This window comes from Cyprinodon tularosa, unplaced genomic scaffold (genome assembly GCF_016077235.1).
Source record: "Cyprinodon tularosa strain WSP-4 unplaced genomic scaffold, ASM1607723v1 ctg560, whole genome shotgun sequence".
NCBI classification, from domain to species: Eukaryota; Metazoa; Chordata; class Actinopteri; order Cyprinodontiformes; family Cyprinodontidae; genus Cyprinodon; species Cyprinodon tularosa.
In genome coordinates this window covers 1,468,420-1,481,409 of record NW_024039297.1, presented here as the reverse complement: position 1 = coordinate 1,481,409, position 12,990 = coordinate 1,468,420, and the positions used below count along the sequence as shown (strand labels likewise).

Sequence of the window (12,990 nt, the reverse complement as noted above, 5' to 3'; positions counted from 1 at the left end):
TTCATTTGAACGACTAAGAGAGAAGGTAAATATAGTATTTTCTTTTGAAGATATACACTCACCGGCCACTTTATTAGGTACCCCATGCTAGTAACGGGTTGGACCCCCTTTTGCCTTCAGAACTGCCTCAATTCTTGGTGGCATAGATTCAACAAGGTGCTGGAAGCATTCCTCAGGGAGTTTGGTCCATATTGACATGATGGCATCACACAGTTGCCGCAGATTTGTCGGCTGCACATCCATGATGCGAATCTCCCGTTCCACCACATCCCAAAGATGCTCTATTGGATTGAGATCTGGTGACTGTGGAGGCCATTTGAGTACAGTGAACTCATTGTTATGTTCAAGAAACCAGTCTGAGATGATTCCAGCTTTATGACATGGCGCATTATCCTGCTGAAAGTAGCCATCAGAAGTTGGGTACATTGTGGTCATAAAGGGATGGACATGGTCAGCAACAATACTCAGGTAGGCTGTGGCATTGCAACAATGCTCAATTGGTACCAAGGGGCCCAAAGAGTGCCAAGAAAATATTCCCCACACCATGACACCACTAGCCTGAACCGTTGATACAAGGCAGGATGGATCCATGCTTTCATGTTGTAGACGCCAAATTCTGACCCTACCATCGAATGTCGCAGCAGAAATCGAGACTCATCAGACATGGCAACGTTTTTCCAATCTTCTATTGTCCAATTTCGATGAGCTTGTGCAAATTGTAGCCTCAGTTTCCTGTTCTTAGCTGAAAGGAGTGGCACCCGGTGTGGTCTTCTGCTGCTGTAGCCCATCTGCCTCAAAGTTCGACGTACTGTGCGTTCAGAGATGCTCTTCTGCCCACCTTGGTTGTAACGGGTGGTTATTTGAGTCACTGTTGCCCTTCTATCAGCTCGAACCAGTCTGGCCATTCTCCTCTGACCTCTGGCATCAACAAGGCATTTCCGCCCACAGAACTGCCGCTCACTGGATGTTTTTTCTTTTTCGGACCATTCTCTGTAAACCCTAGAGACGGTTGTGTGTGAAAATCCCAGTAGATCAGCAGTTTCTGAAATACTCAGACCAGCCCTTCTGGCACCAACAATCATGCCACGTTCAAAGTCACTCAAATCACCTTTCTTCCCCATACTGATGCTCGCTTTGAACTGCAGGAGATTGTCTTGACCATGTCTACATGCCTAAATGCACTGAGTTGCCGCCATGTGATTGGCTGCTTAGAAATTAAGTGTTAACAAGCAGTTGGACAGGTGTACCTAATAAAGTGGCCGGTGAGTGTAGAATTGCTAATTGGCTAAGAATCAGAAATGTTGATGGCTTACAGCCTTTATTTGCCCATTTTTCCAGCAGTCTTCAGAACTCCTGGCTGACTCAGAATATTTTGTTTTATAAAAGAAAAAAAAAGGTTTTTGTTTTTTAGTGTACATGATATTCAGTTTTTTAATTGGGACTAGTTTTGTAGCCTAATATTAATTGTAGTAACCGCGGCATTCTAGTGTGAATAAATGTTTAATTTTGTGCTCCAAGCATCCGCGGACTAGAAAACAGCCAATCAGAGAGAGAGAAGGCGGAACCTAAGGCAGAACAACCAATGAGAGTGGAGTTAAACTGCGCAGCACAGTTCCATGCGCTGCTACGTGAAAGGGACAGGAGAGACCAGGCAGAGGAGCTGAGGGAGGAAAAGAAGCCACTGCTGCAACAACTACTGCTGGAAATTATAAGCATGTTGCTCACATCCAATTATTGGTCGGGACAATTAGGTCGGTTGAAAATTTTGGTAGGGGCATGTCCCTATGGTCCCTATGCAAACCTACGCTCATGCTAAAATGGCATAAATGGGAGAAAAAATGAACAAAGGTCACGGGCAGGAATTCAAACCCGGGATCGGTCCATTAAGGGCAGAGGCCTCCGTATGCGGCCACCACTGCATGGAGATATTTTAACTTTAATAACCATTTCTTGTGTCATTTTATAATAAAGAATAAAACCAAACACCTTGAAAATTTTATTTCATTTTTTTGGTTTTGTTTTAATTGAATTTCATTGATTGTAAATCCTGATCTATCTCTATAGTTCTGCTGCTATAGGCTTAGACTGCTGGAGGACATAGGGACCCCTTTTTCATCATTCTGCTTCATTCTATCTCTATTCTCCCACTCTGCAGAATCTGTTAGTTCAATCTCTAATGTTCTGCTCTCTCTGCTTTTCCTCATCATAGTAGCTTCATCTGGTCTGTTCCTGTTTGGCTGTGACTCCATCCTGGAGAGAAATATCAGCTGTGCTGCTGCCATCAACACCTTTGTTTCTAGATGTTGGAGCTTGGCCTGTTTTCCAGTGTAGTCCTGTTTCTCTGACTGTGACTAACTGGATGTGCTCTCTTCATCCTCTGACATGGGAGCTGGCTCGGAGCTCGTCTGCCTGGCTGTGTGTTTCCTGGACGGGGCCGCCTGTGGAGCTGGTTGACAGTTGCCTTTTGCATCTATGCTTCTTTTTCTATGTCTGCTTCTGTCTGCTTAAACCCCAGTCGGCCTCAGCAGATGGCCGCTCACACTGAGCCTGGTTCTGCTGGAGGTTTCTTCCTGTTCAAAGGGAGTTTTTCCTCTCCACTGTTGCCACAAGCATACTTAGTGTGAGGGATTGCTGAAGAGTCAATGCAATCAACTGTTTTCTTTATACCCCCGTCCGCTAATCCATGACCTCTGCTCTAGGCTAGAGCTGTCAGTCTGGTAAAGATTCTAGTTGTTATGGAACTTGTAAAAGTTAACCTTTTTTCGGAACATAAAACTAAATAAAACCTTTTTGTTGACTAAAACCGACTGAAACTATCACATATTGTAATAACTAAAGACTAACAATAGCATTCGTCCTGAAGACTAAGCCTAAATCTAAGATGGCTGCATGGATTAAGACAGGTAGGACTGATTAAAAGCACTTTGCAGAACATTTTATGATGTTTTTTGTTGTTGGCATTTATATTATTATACCGGTGTGATAACTTTTTGCTATACATCTATTTTGAAGTTATAGCGCCCCCTGGAGATAACTCCCCCAGCCGCCACTGGTTACATTATAATGCTGTGATCCACTCTGCTACAGATGATCAGGCAGACACCGAGGTCATCCTCTCACCTCTTCCTGCTCTCTTCTCTTCCAGCGCAGCTGAGCGTTGGCCGCCGCCATCGCCTCGATCACAAACGTGGTGGTCATATAGCTGAAAAAAACAGAAGGAGAGGAAACGCATGCAGTTAATCACCTCCAGAGTTTTTAACGTAGAGATCAACAGATCCAGGTTTGTTTAATAAAGATGCATCGGACAGAGAATCAATTATCATAAAGAGGAACCAAGAATGCAGATGAAGATCTAAGAGAAACCACAGGCTGCTCATCTCCACGACACGTTAAAAACACCAAGCTAACTGCTGGGTGCATGAAATCATGTTCAGAGCCCTGACATGTTTAAAACAAACTTTTACTGATCTTCTTAAGGCTCAAAACAGTAGAATTCTCTTAGGACAAAAATCAAGTCACTAAAGACGATTCGCTTCATCTGCCCGAGCGGAACGGGGCGGCAGATGCTGTCCAAAAAAACTCACAATACATGAAAGACAAAGCAGCCATCAGCTGTATTTATACCTTTTGTAACATGGTGTGAACGTGTGTGCACTGTGTTGCCTTCTGGACTGGCATCCCTGAAGTGGGTCCTGGGGGGTCCGCTGTCCTAGAGGTTTTAGAGGTTTCCCTGCTTCAGCACAGCTGATTTACATCGATAGTTGTTCTTTAGGCTTTTGCTGAACTGCAATCATCAGAATCAGCTGTGCTAAAGCAGAGAAACCTCTAGAACCTGCAGGACCGACTTTGGGGATGCCTGATGTGTATCATGGAAGTCTGTGTAGAAATGTGAGTTGCGTGCAGTTTGTTCTTAGATACCTAAAATGGAAAAAGATGGTATTGCCAAGATTCTCTGACGCATAAGCTATTCTTTCACCTCTGCTCTCCATTGTTTTCCGTGTGTAAGGGTTTCCCGTTCAGTCATTCTGTCCACTGTGTTCTCTGCGTATTGCTAAGCATTACGGGTGTAAATAATAATGGTTTTGTATCGATGCATCGATCCAAAAGCCGACGATCCGATGCATCGATACGTCCGCAAGAGAATCGATTCATGTATTTATTTTTCCTCCGGTCTATTCTTATCCATTTGCTCCTGGGCGTAATTCTCCTCCCGTGCTGCGGTGGCGCTAAACCTATTTTGCCCTCCTACCTCGCTTCCTGGTTATACTCTTACAGCAGTGTCTTGCAGTGAGCTTCACACAGACATTTTTAAATTATGCTCAATATTGAAGCGTGGTCTGTGCTAAACGCTGTGGGTCTAGATACGGCCGAGGCGGCGAGGAAGTGGGGGCGAGTTTAGTCCGACGACGGAGGGACATGAGGGCCAAAAAGAGCGGAGATCCAGGTGGAAAAAGGGTCCCAGCGTTCTCGTGCACCTCGCTCTTCTAACGGGTCAAACTTCACGAGTTGTTTTCCATAATTTCGGTCATGAAAACAAAACAAGCCGGTGTAGGTACCAGATTGACTCGGGGGCCTGCGCCTTTTGATGACGTCACAATACATAATTGTTTTAACGTTTGCACAATTGCGCAAAAAATTTTGATTGGTCTGGACAGCTTACTAAAGTAATTATAGCGTGGTGTAGGTTTTATTCGAAAGCGGGATTGCAGTTTGTAAACGGACAATTTTACGAAGAAATTCTCCATGGTCCCTGCGCCTTCCGATGACGTCACCGAATTCTCCATGGGCCTTGCGCCTCCCGATGACGTCACATTATGGCAACGCCACTCAAACAAACTACATTGAGCCCGCGGTCTGCATTTGTAACGAGAATAAATTCAGGAGAATGAAGCTAAAGGGATACAAAAGATAAACTTGTAATGTATTATAGGTATTTGGTCAATTAACGGACAGTGCCAAACGATTACCGTTTATTGGCTAAATGAAATAGATTTGTGACAAATAGAGACCGCGGGCGCAATGTAGTTTGTGCGCTGTCTGCGGTCTACAATTTGGGAGAGGAGCAGCGGCGCGTCTGTGAAGGGGGCGGGACGTCTGGAGCCGAGGTATTGCATTGCACTCATTGCACTGATTTTCTGCAGTATTTTTTGATACAACTTTTCTACTTCTGTTATTTGCTGCTGTTTCTCAAATAAAAAGCATAACGATATTACAGCTTTCATTGATTTAATTCAAATTTGAAACATTGTTTAGCCTGTAAGGTTTAAAACAAATAAAAATAAAAAGAACCAATTAATCGAATCGAATCGTATCGTGGTTTATTCTTTAGTATCGAAAATAATCGAATCGTTGGCCGTTTCACATGTTTACACATTGAGAAATGGCCTCAAATAATATTGACCCTACAATCTATTGTCATTTTCTATCTATCCAAGATGCCCAGTTTGAAGTTTTTAATCTTTGCGAGAAATGAAAGCTTGAAATATTTCACTAGTTGTAATAAATAAACATTAGCATCTCTTTTTGAAATGATTGACAGAAACAGTTGAACTTTTTAATAAAGTATTGTTTTTTGGATTTTCCTTTAGTCTGTTATTTTCCTTACTTTGCCTGTGGGAAAGTTGAGTCTCTAGCCGTTCGAGTTCTAATCCGTTATCCACCTAAAGGGCTGGTTATCCTCCTGCAGCAGTGTGTCGCAGTTAGCATGTCGCAGGTATGACGCAGATATTTTTTGTTTTATACCCAATTTTGAAGCATGGTCTGCGCTACGCCAAAACGGTGTCCTTGCGTTGGTTTGACGAGCTTGTTCAACATCTACAACCCCTCATCTAACGCTGGACGACACACAGTTCACCCGTGAGTGTTCCTCAAAAACTGGCCGTGGCGCTGCGTGGCATTGTGGACGGCACTACAGCCAGAGTTTCTGCCATTAGATACCAAATATATGCATAGTGTAGAGCGGATGTAGCCTCCTTTCTCTCCGACCTGCGACGCTATGTGCGGCACCGTCTGTGGTCACCTACAATTTTGGAGAGGCGTTAACTGAGACACACGCAGACTAACTGATTTCTGAGCATAAACCAGGCTTCACTCTGTGAATTAAGTTCAATCTAAACCAACAATGTAGTTCTGGACTCTGGCTGGGCCAATAAAAACTGATTTTTGTCTAATTAAGCCATTTCATTAATTTTTTTTGTTAAAAATCCAGAAATCTCATCTTATTTCTATCATTTTTCCATACTTTAAAGAGATTTTTCTTATATTATCCATTGAAGAAAGTTAAATTAAGGTTAAAAGTGCTGTTCAGAATATTTTTAATGATCCCGCCTCCACCTCCTGAAAACGGCGCTTATGTCTTCTGGCCGGAATAAGAGCGAAAGGAGCCGCTTCGCCAGCGCCTGGAGGTGAACTTTCTCTAGTTTAAACAGGAAGTGGTGCCAAACAGATCTTAGTGTCCAAACTGGTCCCATTTAAAACCAGTTCTTTCCCAAACAGGCAAAAATGTTCCTCCTATAAATAAATGAGAAAGCAGCCAAAGCTTAAAGTAAAACTAAATTACCTCAAATTTTGCATAGAACCTCCTAATAAACCATAAAAAATTCCCTAATTATAATGAAGACGGGATCAAAATAAACAAATAGTATAAAACGCATTCAGAAAGTGAAGGTTTAAACTATTAAAACCTTCATTTTTCGTTCAGTGTTTTTCTGCATAAACAGCAGGAATTCCATGAATTATTCAACCTCTGTCGCTTTAAGCTAAAATCAACGTTTCAATATTATTCTTTCAGAATGAGACTCCTTCCTGGAAAAAGGAGCAGGCTTGACCTTGCATCTGCTGTATCATTAAAGTCAGAATAATGTTTCCCGCAGGGAGCAGAAAAGCAATAAAAACAGGCGGAAAGGAGGCAGATCTGAGGGTGAAAGGAAAAAAAAGAAACAAACACGTCAGGGCAGACGGAGCGGGATGAGAGTTTGATTCCCACCTTACGGTTGCAGCAGACTCACCTCATGAATGCTAAAAAGGCAATGAGCGACAGGCTGACCACCCAACCGGCTTCGGCGAAGGCTCTGGGCATGGTCAGGGCTCCTGTTCCCACTATCAGATTGAACATGTACACCAGCCCCACCTGCAGGCCAAACCACATAAACACACTTTAAGAAAGAGACCAATTCAACTTATCTGGTGAATTTAAGGAGATAATCTTAAAAAAAGGTTAATATTTTATTGCGACAGCAAGTCTCAGAGTGGAAAGGTTTACTCCATCTTTAATCTGAACACATTTATTTAGCTAAAGAATCAGTTTTAACCAAAAACACTGATGGTGCAGATCTAGAGAAATCCCACAGTTGTTTTTAACTCAACAGGTTCGGTCCAGTTCAGGGATCTGTAGAACAAAAACTTTTCTTTCATGCAGATTTTAGAGCTGGACAAACGTCATGCAGCTGAAGCGGATTGTATTGAGCTATTTTATCGTAGCTCTCTTCATCATGCTAGTACGTTTAGTAGATGAGATGTTTTCTTGCATTTGCTCCCTGACTTTTAAAGATCAATGTTCTCTGCTTGCTTTAAATGATAACCTGATTTCCTTTAAAGGAAAAGTCGCTCATATTCAGAATTCAAACTTCTGAAAGTTCTTTAAATGTGAAATGATTCCATCCTGTTCAATAAATGATCAGTGTTTTTAATTCAGAGTAATTTTCATGTGAATGTGCTTTACTGGAGGCATCCATGTTTGTCAGAGAACACTACTGCCACCTACTGGTTAGTGACGTCACGGTGCGGTATCGGCTGTTGATCAAGTCCCAGTGCTGTATCTGGTGTTTGTCACAACGCGCTATTATCCAAGTCATCTTGAAAACATTCTTCTTCCAAATGTTGGCTACATATTACGGGTTTTTTCTCTGGCCAGAAGTTCGATGGCAAATCCTCCCTCTTCAAGTTGGCGATCCAACGACCAACCCGTCCGTGGAGGATCAGGAATCAGAAAGGTGGAATAACTCTTTTTTTCACTTTTACCCGATGTATTCCAGCATCCAGCTGCCATGCACGTGGGCATTGTCAGTTTCACTATAGCTCTGGTGAATTTCAATGGTGAAGTCCTCTAGAAATCTTCAATAATTGTTGTTGATTGCAGATGTGTCTAGTAGTTCCCATTGATTTAGCTTGGAAAGCGGGGAGAATGGCGCTAGGCTTACCGCACCGTGACATCACTGCTGGAAGATGGCAAGAGGGAGGGGTTACTATATTTGGGCAAAGATGGCCGCTCCCAGACTCAGTGATTGCCACGAAAATATTTTATTTTTATTTTTTTACTGATTAACACTAAATTAATTAAATCATCGCAAGCGTATTAGTTTTAGTAATAGATAATGATCCGTTGATTATTCCACGCTGACTGAACTTTTCCTTTAATGTTTAGAGGATGGTTATCAGCTTATCTACCTCTGCAACGGTCTTAAAATCACCCGTTATTAACACTTTGCACCTAGATTTATATTTAAGAGCAAACATTTTAGACCTTTTTATAATATAACGGGTATCATTTAATGTTTTTCAAGATAAGATTAAAATATTCAAGGGGTCTTGTGACCCTTAGAACAACCAACAGTGTCAGTTATTTTAAAAAAAAAGTATAGTTTAAAATGGGAATCTGCATATTTGGCTATTTAAAGTCGTAGGGAAGCGGCTGTTGCAACCGTTGCATTTCTGAATTTTCCCGAGTGGTGCCCGACTTTACACGAGTGAATAAAGTGAACGTTTTTGGTAATTTATCAAGGGGGCGGGATTGTTGTAGCGGAAGTTTCGCAAGCAAGTTTGGTTGTGGCCGGTTTGTCGGAAGCATCTTGCTAACCAGTTAGCATCTTAGTGCTAGCAGGTTCCCAATGGGAAATTCCATTGGGACCAAGTAGCACTAAATTGGTGACTTAGAAACGACGCTGTCAAGGAACGCTATGGACAGAGGAAACATGCAAGAGGAGGAGAGTTTAGTGTCGGAGGTCGTGGATGAGTCTCCTCCGTCATCCATTTTTTATTTAGAGGAGGAAAGCGGGGACGAAGATGTTGTGGAAGAGGACGCCAGGGCGGCAGAAGCTTGGTTTGGTGTAGAAGGCTTCCAGCCGTACATGTTTGAGCCCTTGCCTCGCAACGCTGCCAGTTCTGTTAGCTCTACGCCTGCCGAAGACACAGACGTCCATCCCCGTGAACACTGGGACGCAACTCAATGGGAAAGGAAAGGATTCTGATTTCAACCGTTGCGTATATTAGCTGCGACATTTGAATCAAGATGCTATGACCGAAAATATTTGATTGACAAATAACCGTTGATATATGATTGGTCGAATTTAGGTGTTCAGGCTGACGTAGAACTAACTGGCCTGTAAAAGATAACGGAAAAACACAGATTCTAAGACTGGATTTTTTTTTAAAGTAGAAATTTAACTTTGGGACAATATCGTCTGATAAAGAGGACATTTATATACATGTTTAAGCCAGAAGGATTTGACATTTAAATATGATTTCCCTACGACTTTAAACATTGGTAATCATGATCAGCCGGAAACCTGCAATCAGTGCCTCCTAGTTTGTCACAATTTTAGTAAGAAGAAGAAAATATTTAGGTTTATTAATAAAATGTTTGTAGAAAACCAAAGAAGGAATAAAACAAAAACACTTCATTCACATTTATTATAGGGACTTTTAGCTCTACCAAAAATGTGCAAGCAAAATCCTAAGCTACTTATTTTATTAAAATAAATGTATTTTCTCTTTATTTGAGCAAGTTTGGCAATTGGCTAAAAGAGTAAAATTATGAACGTGTAAAATAAGAAAAATCTGCCTAATTATCTTTCCAACGTATTGATTGGTAGATCATTTTATTTAGCTGCTCAAATTAGGATTAAACATTTAATTTTTTTGGACATTTTTCCTTTTAGAGCGTTTATTTTCAGTCTAAATTTTTTTTCTGTTATAAATAATGAATTCATAAATGTTTCAGTTTAAAGCTCAGGTGATGCAATAAAAGATAAACTTATTTTAACATTTTTTTTTTACTAGCTTACGCAATAAATGTATAGAATCCTGCATTAGTCTGCCATTAAATTATTCTAACCGACTTTCCCTCCGTTTGTCTTTGGTATTTGTTAAATCATGTCGCATCGCAGCACACTGGGTAACGGATGCTAAACGTTGAGGTGGAAGAATTTATTAAGAAACTGGACTATCTGATAGCAGATTATTTAATAATTCAAAAGGTTTCGCTTCCTGAAAAAACCATCTGAGACGCACACGTGTAAAAGTCACGCTGATGTAAGCAAAACCAGGGAGCGACTGAGTGAGCTGTCAAAGTGAGTCCAGACCGCACACAGAAACATGCTGTGTGCTGATAATAAAAAAAAGAGGATGTGTTTCCCTGCACGGTCATCTGCATTTCCTTCACTTATTAACAGGAGATTTCCTCACAGGGAGAAGATTAACATGTGATTCTACAGAGCTGATGAAAGGAAAGGTTAGACCTGATGAGATCAGAAAATAAACTCATCTCAGGTAAACTTTCTATTCAGCTACTTATCAGGGAATCTAATGATGAGCTTTAGACATTGGCCTCAGTGTTAACACCGATCACGGAAAAATCCTTAAAGGTCCAACAGGTACTCACAAAAGCAGAGTAGGGCTCTCCGGTGTCAGTGATACCGCCCGCCATGTTTGGTAGCTGCAACTCTCACCTGAGGAACGGAAACATTGCATGAAGCATTATTTATGCAAATTAGTTTCAACATGTTTTCAGAGCTTGTTTAGGTTAGACATGATAATAGATGCTAAAGGAGACAATTTAAAGTTAATAAAGTAAGATGTTTGCGTTCAGGAGGTGGTGCTTGGATGAAAAATAATACAGGCCACCGGTCATAGCGAGTAGCATCTAGGCTGCATGTTTTTTTATAAAAAGGCCATCAGTAGGATCTTAGCATGATTCAGGCTGAATACTGGATCACTTCTCTCAGTACCGTGTTCAGAGTTAATAAAAAATTAGCTGGTTTCTTAATCTTACTAAAAACCTTAACCTTTGGATGCCATTATTTTTAATGTTGCAGCCAAACAGTTGATCTGAGGCCATATAAAGAATCTGGAGTGAAGCCTCCATTATTACTCTAGCTTCTTTGTGCAATGGACCAATGCAGCTTACGTTCACACAGCCAGACATGATGCTAGGAACATGTCTGACCACATTTATAAACCTGCATATGTAAAAAATAATAATAATAACTGTTTTATTATGTACTTTGTCTTTAAACAGATTTACAGGTAAAAGTTTCAGTCAAACTATTGTTTTCCCAGCTGTAATAATCTATAATTAATCCAGACGAAAAACAGTCAATCATGATTTTTGACATCAAGTCTCTTTTTCCAGATTATTCTTACTACCGGTACTTTAATGTCAAACCCATAAAATGTCTATTTTGAAGCCAAAATGTCTTTCTGATAAATTAAAGAGACAAAGTTAAAATGAACAAACCTGATTTATCATTCAAATCAATTCTGTTCATCTTTGCATTGCGTCCATTAACTACTGTGCCTTTTTTTTTATTATTTAACCAGGAAAAATCCTGTTGAGATTAAAAACCTCTTTTTCAGGGGAGTCCTGGTCAAGAGGCAGCAAAGTTACATAAGAAACAGAGATAATTCAATTAAATGGCAGAATGGCAGGTAATTAAAAAAATATATCAAGTAAAACAATTACGGATCATTGAGGCTGCTTCAAATTCTTTCATTTTCAACTTGTAAGCATTTAAAGATAAAAACTGAGTCAACTTCCAGGTTTTATGTAAAAACTTCCATGCACAAGGAGCTGCATAGCTAAAGACTTTCTTTCCTAGTCGTTTAATCTTATTTCTTAGAGAAAATTAATAGATTTTTTTTAAATGATTCAACTAGATCAGAAAATCTAATTTCAGAGCAGAGGACAAAGGTCACAAAAGGACAAAGCCTACAAAATACATAAAATGTCAGAAAAGAGGATAAATTAACAGCATCAGTTTAAAAAAAACTGCAGCTAATTAAAATATCTACCATTATTTATTTTAGCATCTTTATGGAGTCTGATGAATTCTAACTGTTCCAATTGTACTATTTTATGAAACTGTTTGATATAAACGATATTTTTCCTGCTTTAAAAGTCTCTGTTCTGTGTTGTTATTCATGTAGAAGAAGCTTCTTCATTTATTTGGGTTAAGAGGAATAAAATCTAATTTATTTGAGTTTTTATTCAAGTTTTATGTTCAGATTTATATCTTAATGAGATAAAATAAATCATTATTTTTTTTTGAAGATGTTTCCAATCTTACTTAAGGAGTTTTCTCTAAAAATAACTGATGTGTTTTGAAATGTTATTGTTGATGCTAGCATGCTAGCCCTTAAGCTAAACCCTAAACGTGAAACCCTCACAGCTTTTCAAAATTGATTTTTTTTTTCTTTTCATGGCGTTTGCTGATAAAAACAACGATTTATTGTGCAATTCTGTAACCGTCTTCCCCGATGTCAGCAGCACAGACAGTAGGTAAACAGACTCACCTTCTTCTCTCCACTGCTGGCTGATTTAGCTGCTAAGCTAGCAGGAGGCTCCAAGCGATACTTGCAGGCGGCTAACCGAATAAACCGAGACAAACACCGGGAGAAAACATGAGCCGCTCGGTTCTCAGACTGAGGAGGAAAATAATGTCAAGAGAAAACAACCAACACACATCCTAATGGAGTGACAAGGCTGTGACGCTGAGCCCAGCTGAGCAGCTATCAAAGCGATCAGCTGACCAACCCGGAAACCGCATGACCAACACTTCCGGTGTACATTTTCAAAGTAAAAGATTTTTTACTGCAGCACAGAAACCTTTTAGTTTCAGAATAATCTCCTGATCCAAACTATCCTCAACTACTTTTGAGGAATATAAACATTTCTTAAAAACCAAAAAAGAAAAAAAAAACTTAATGCAGTATATA

At 40.3% G+C, this 12,990-nt stretch overlaps 1 protein-coding gene across 1 annotated transcript in view; it reads right to left on the bottom strand.

The window, feature by feature from the left end:
- tmem104 (transmembrane protein 104) overlaps positions 1–12,822 on the bottom strand; it is a 97,479-nt gene extending 84,657 nt beyond the window's left edge. The window contains exons 1-4 of the mRNA XM_038305676.1: positions 12,568–12,822; positions 10,658–10,724; positions 7,008–7,129; positions 3,121–3,202 (exon numbers count right to left, since the gene is read on the bottom strand). Coding sequence (XP_038161604.1) covers positions 3,121–3,202; positions 7,008–7,129; positions 10,658–10,702 — 249 coding nt within the window. The 5' untranslated portion in view covers positions 10,703–10,724; positions 12,568–12,822. The remainder of the gene's footprint in view (positions 1–3,120; positions 3,203–7,007; positions 7,130–10,657; positions 10,725–12,567) is intronic.
- Between the last annotated feature and the right edge of the window lie 168 nt (positions 12,823–12,990).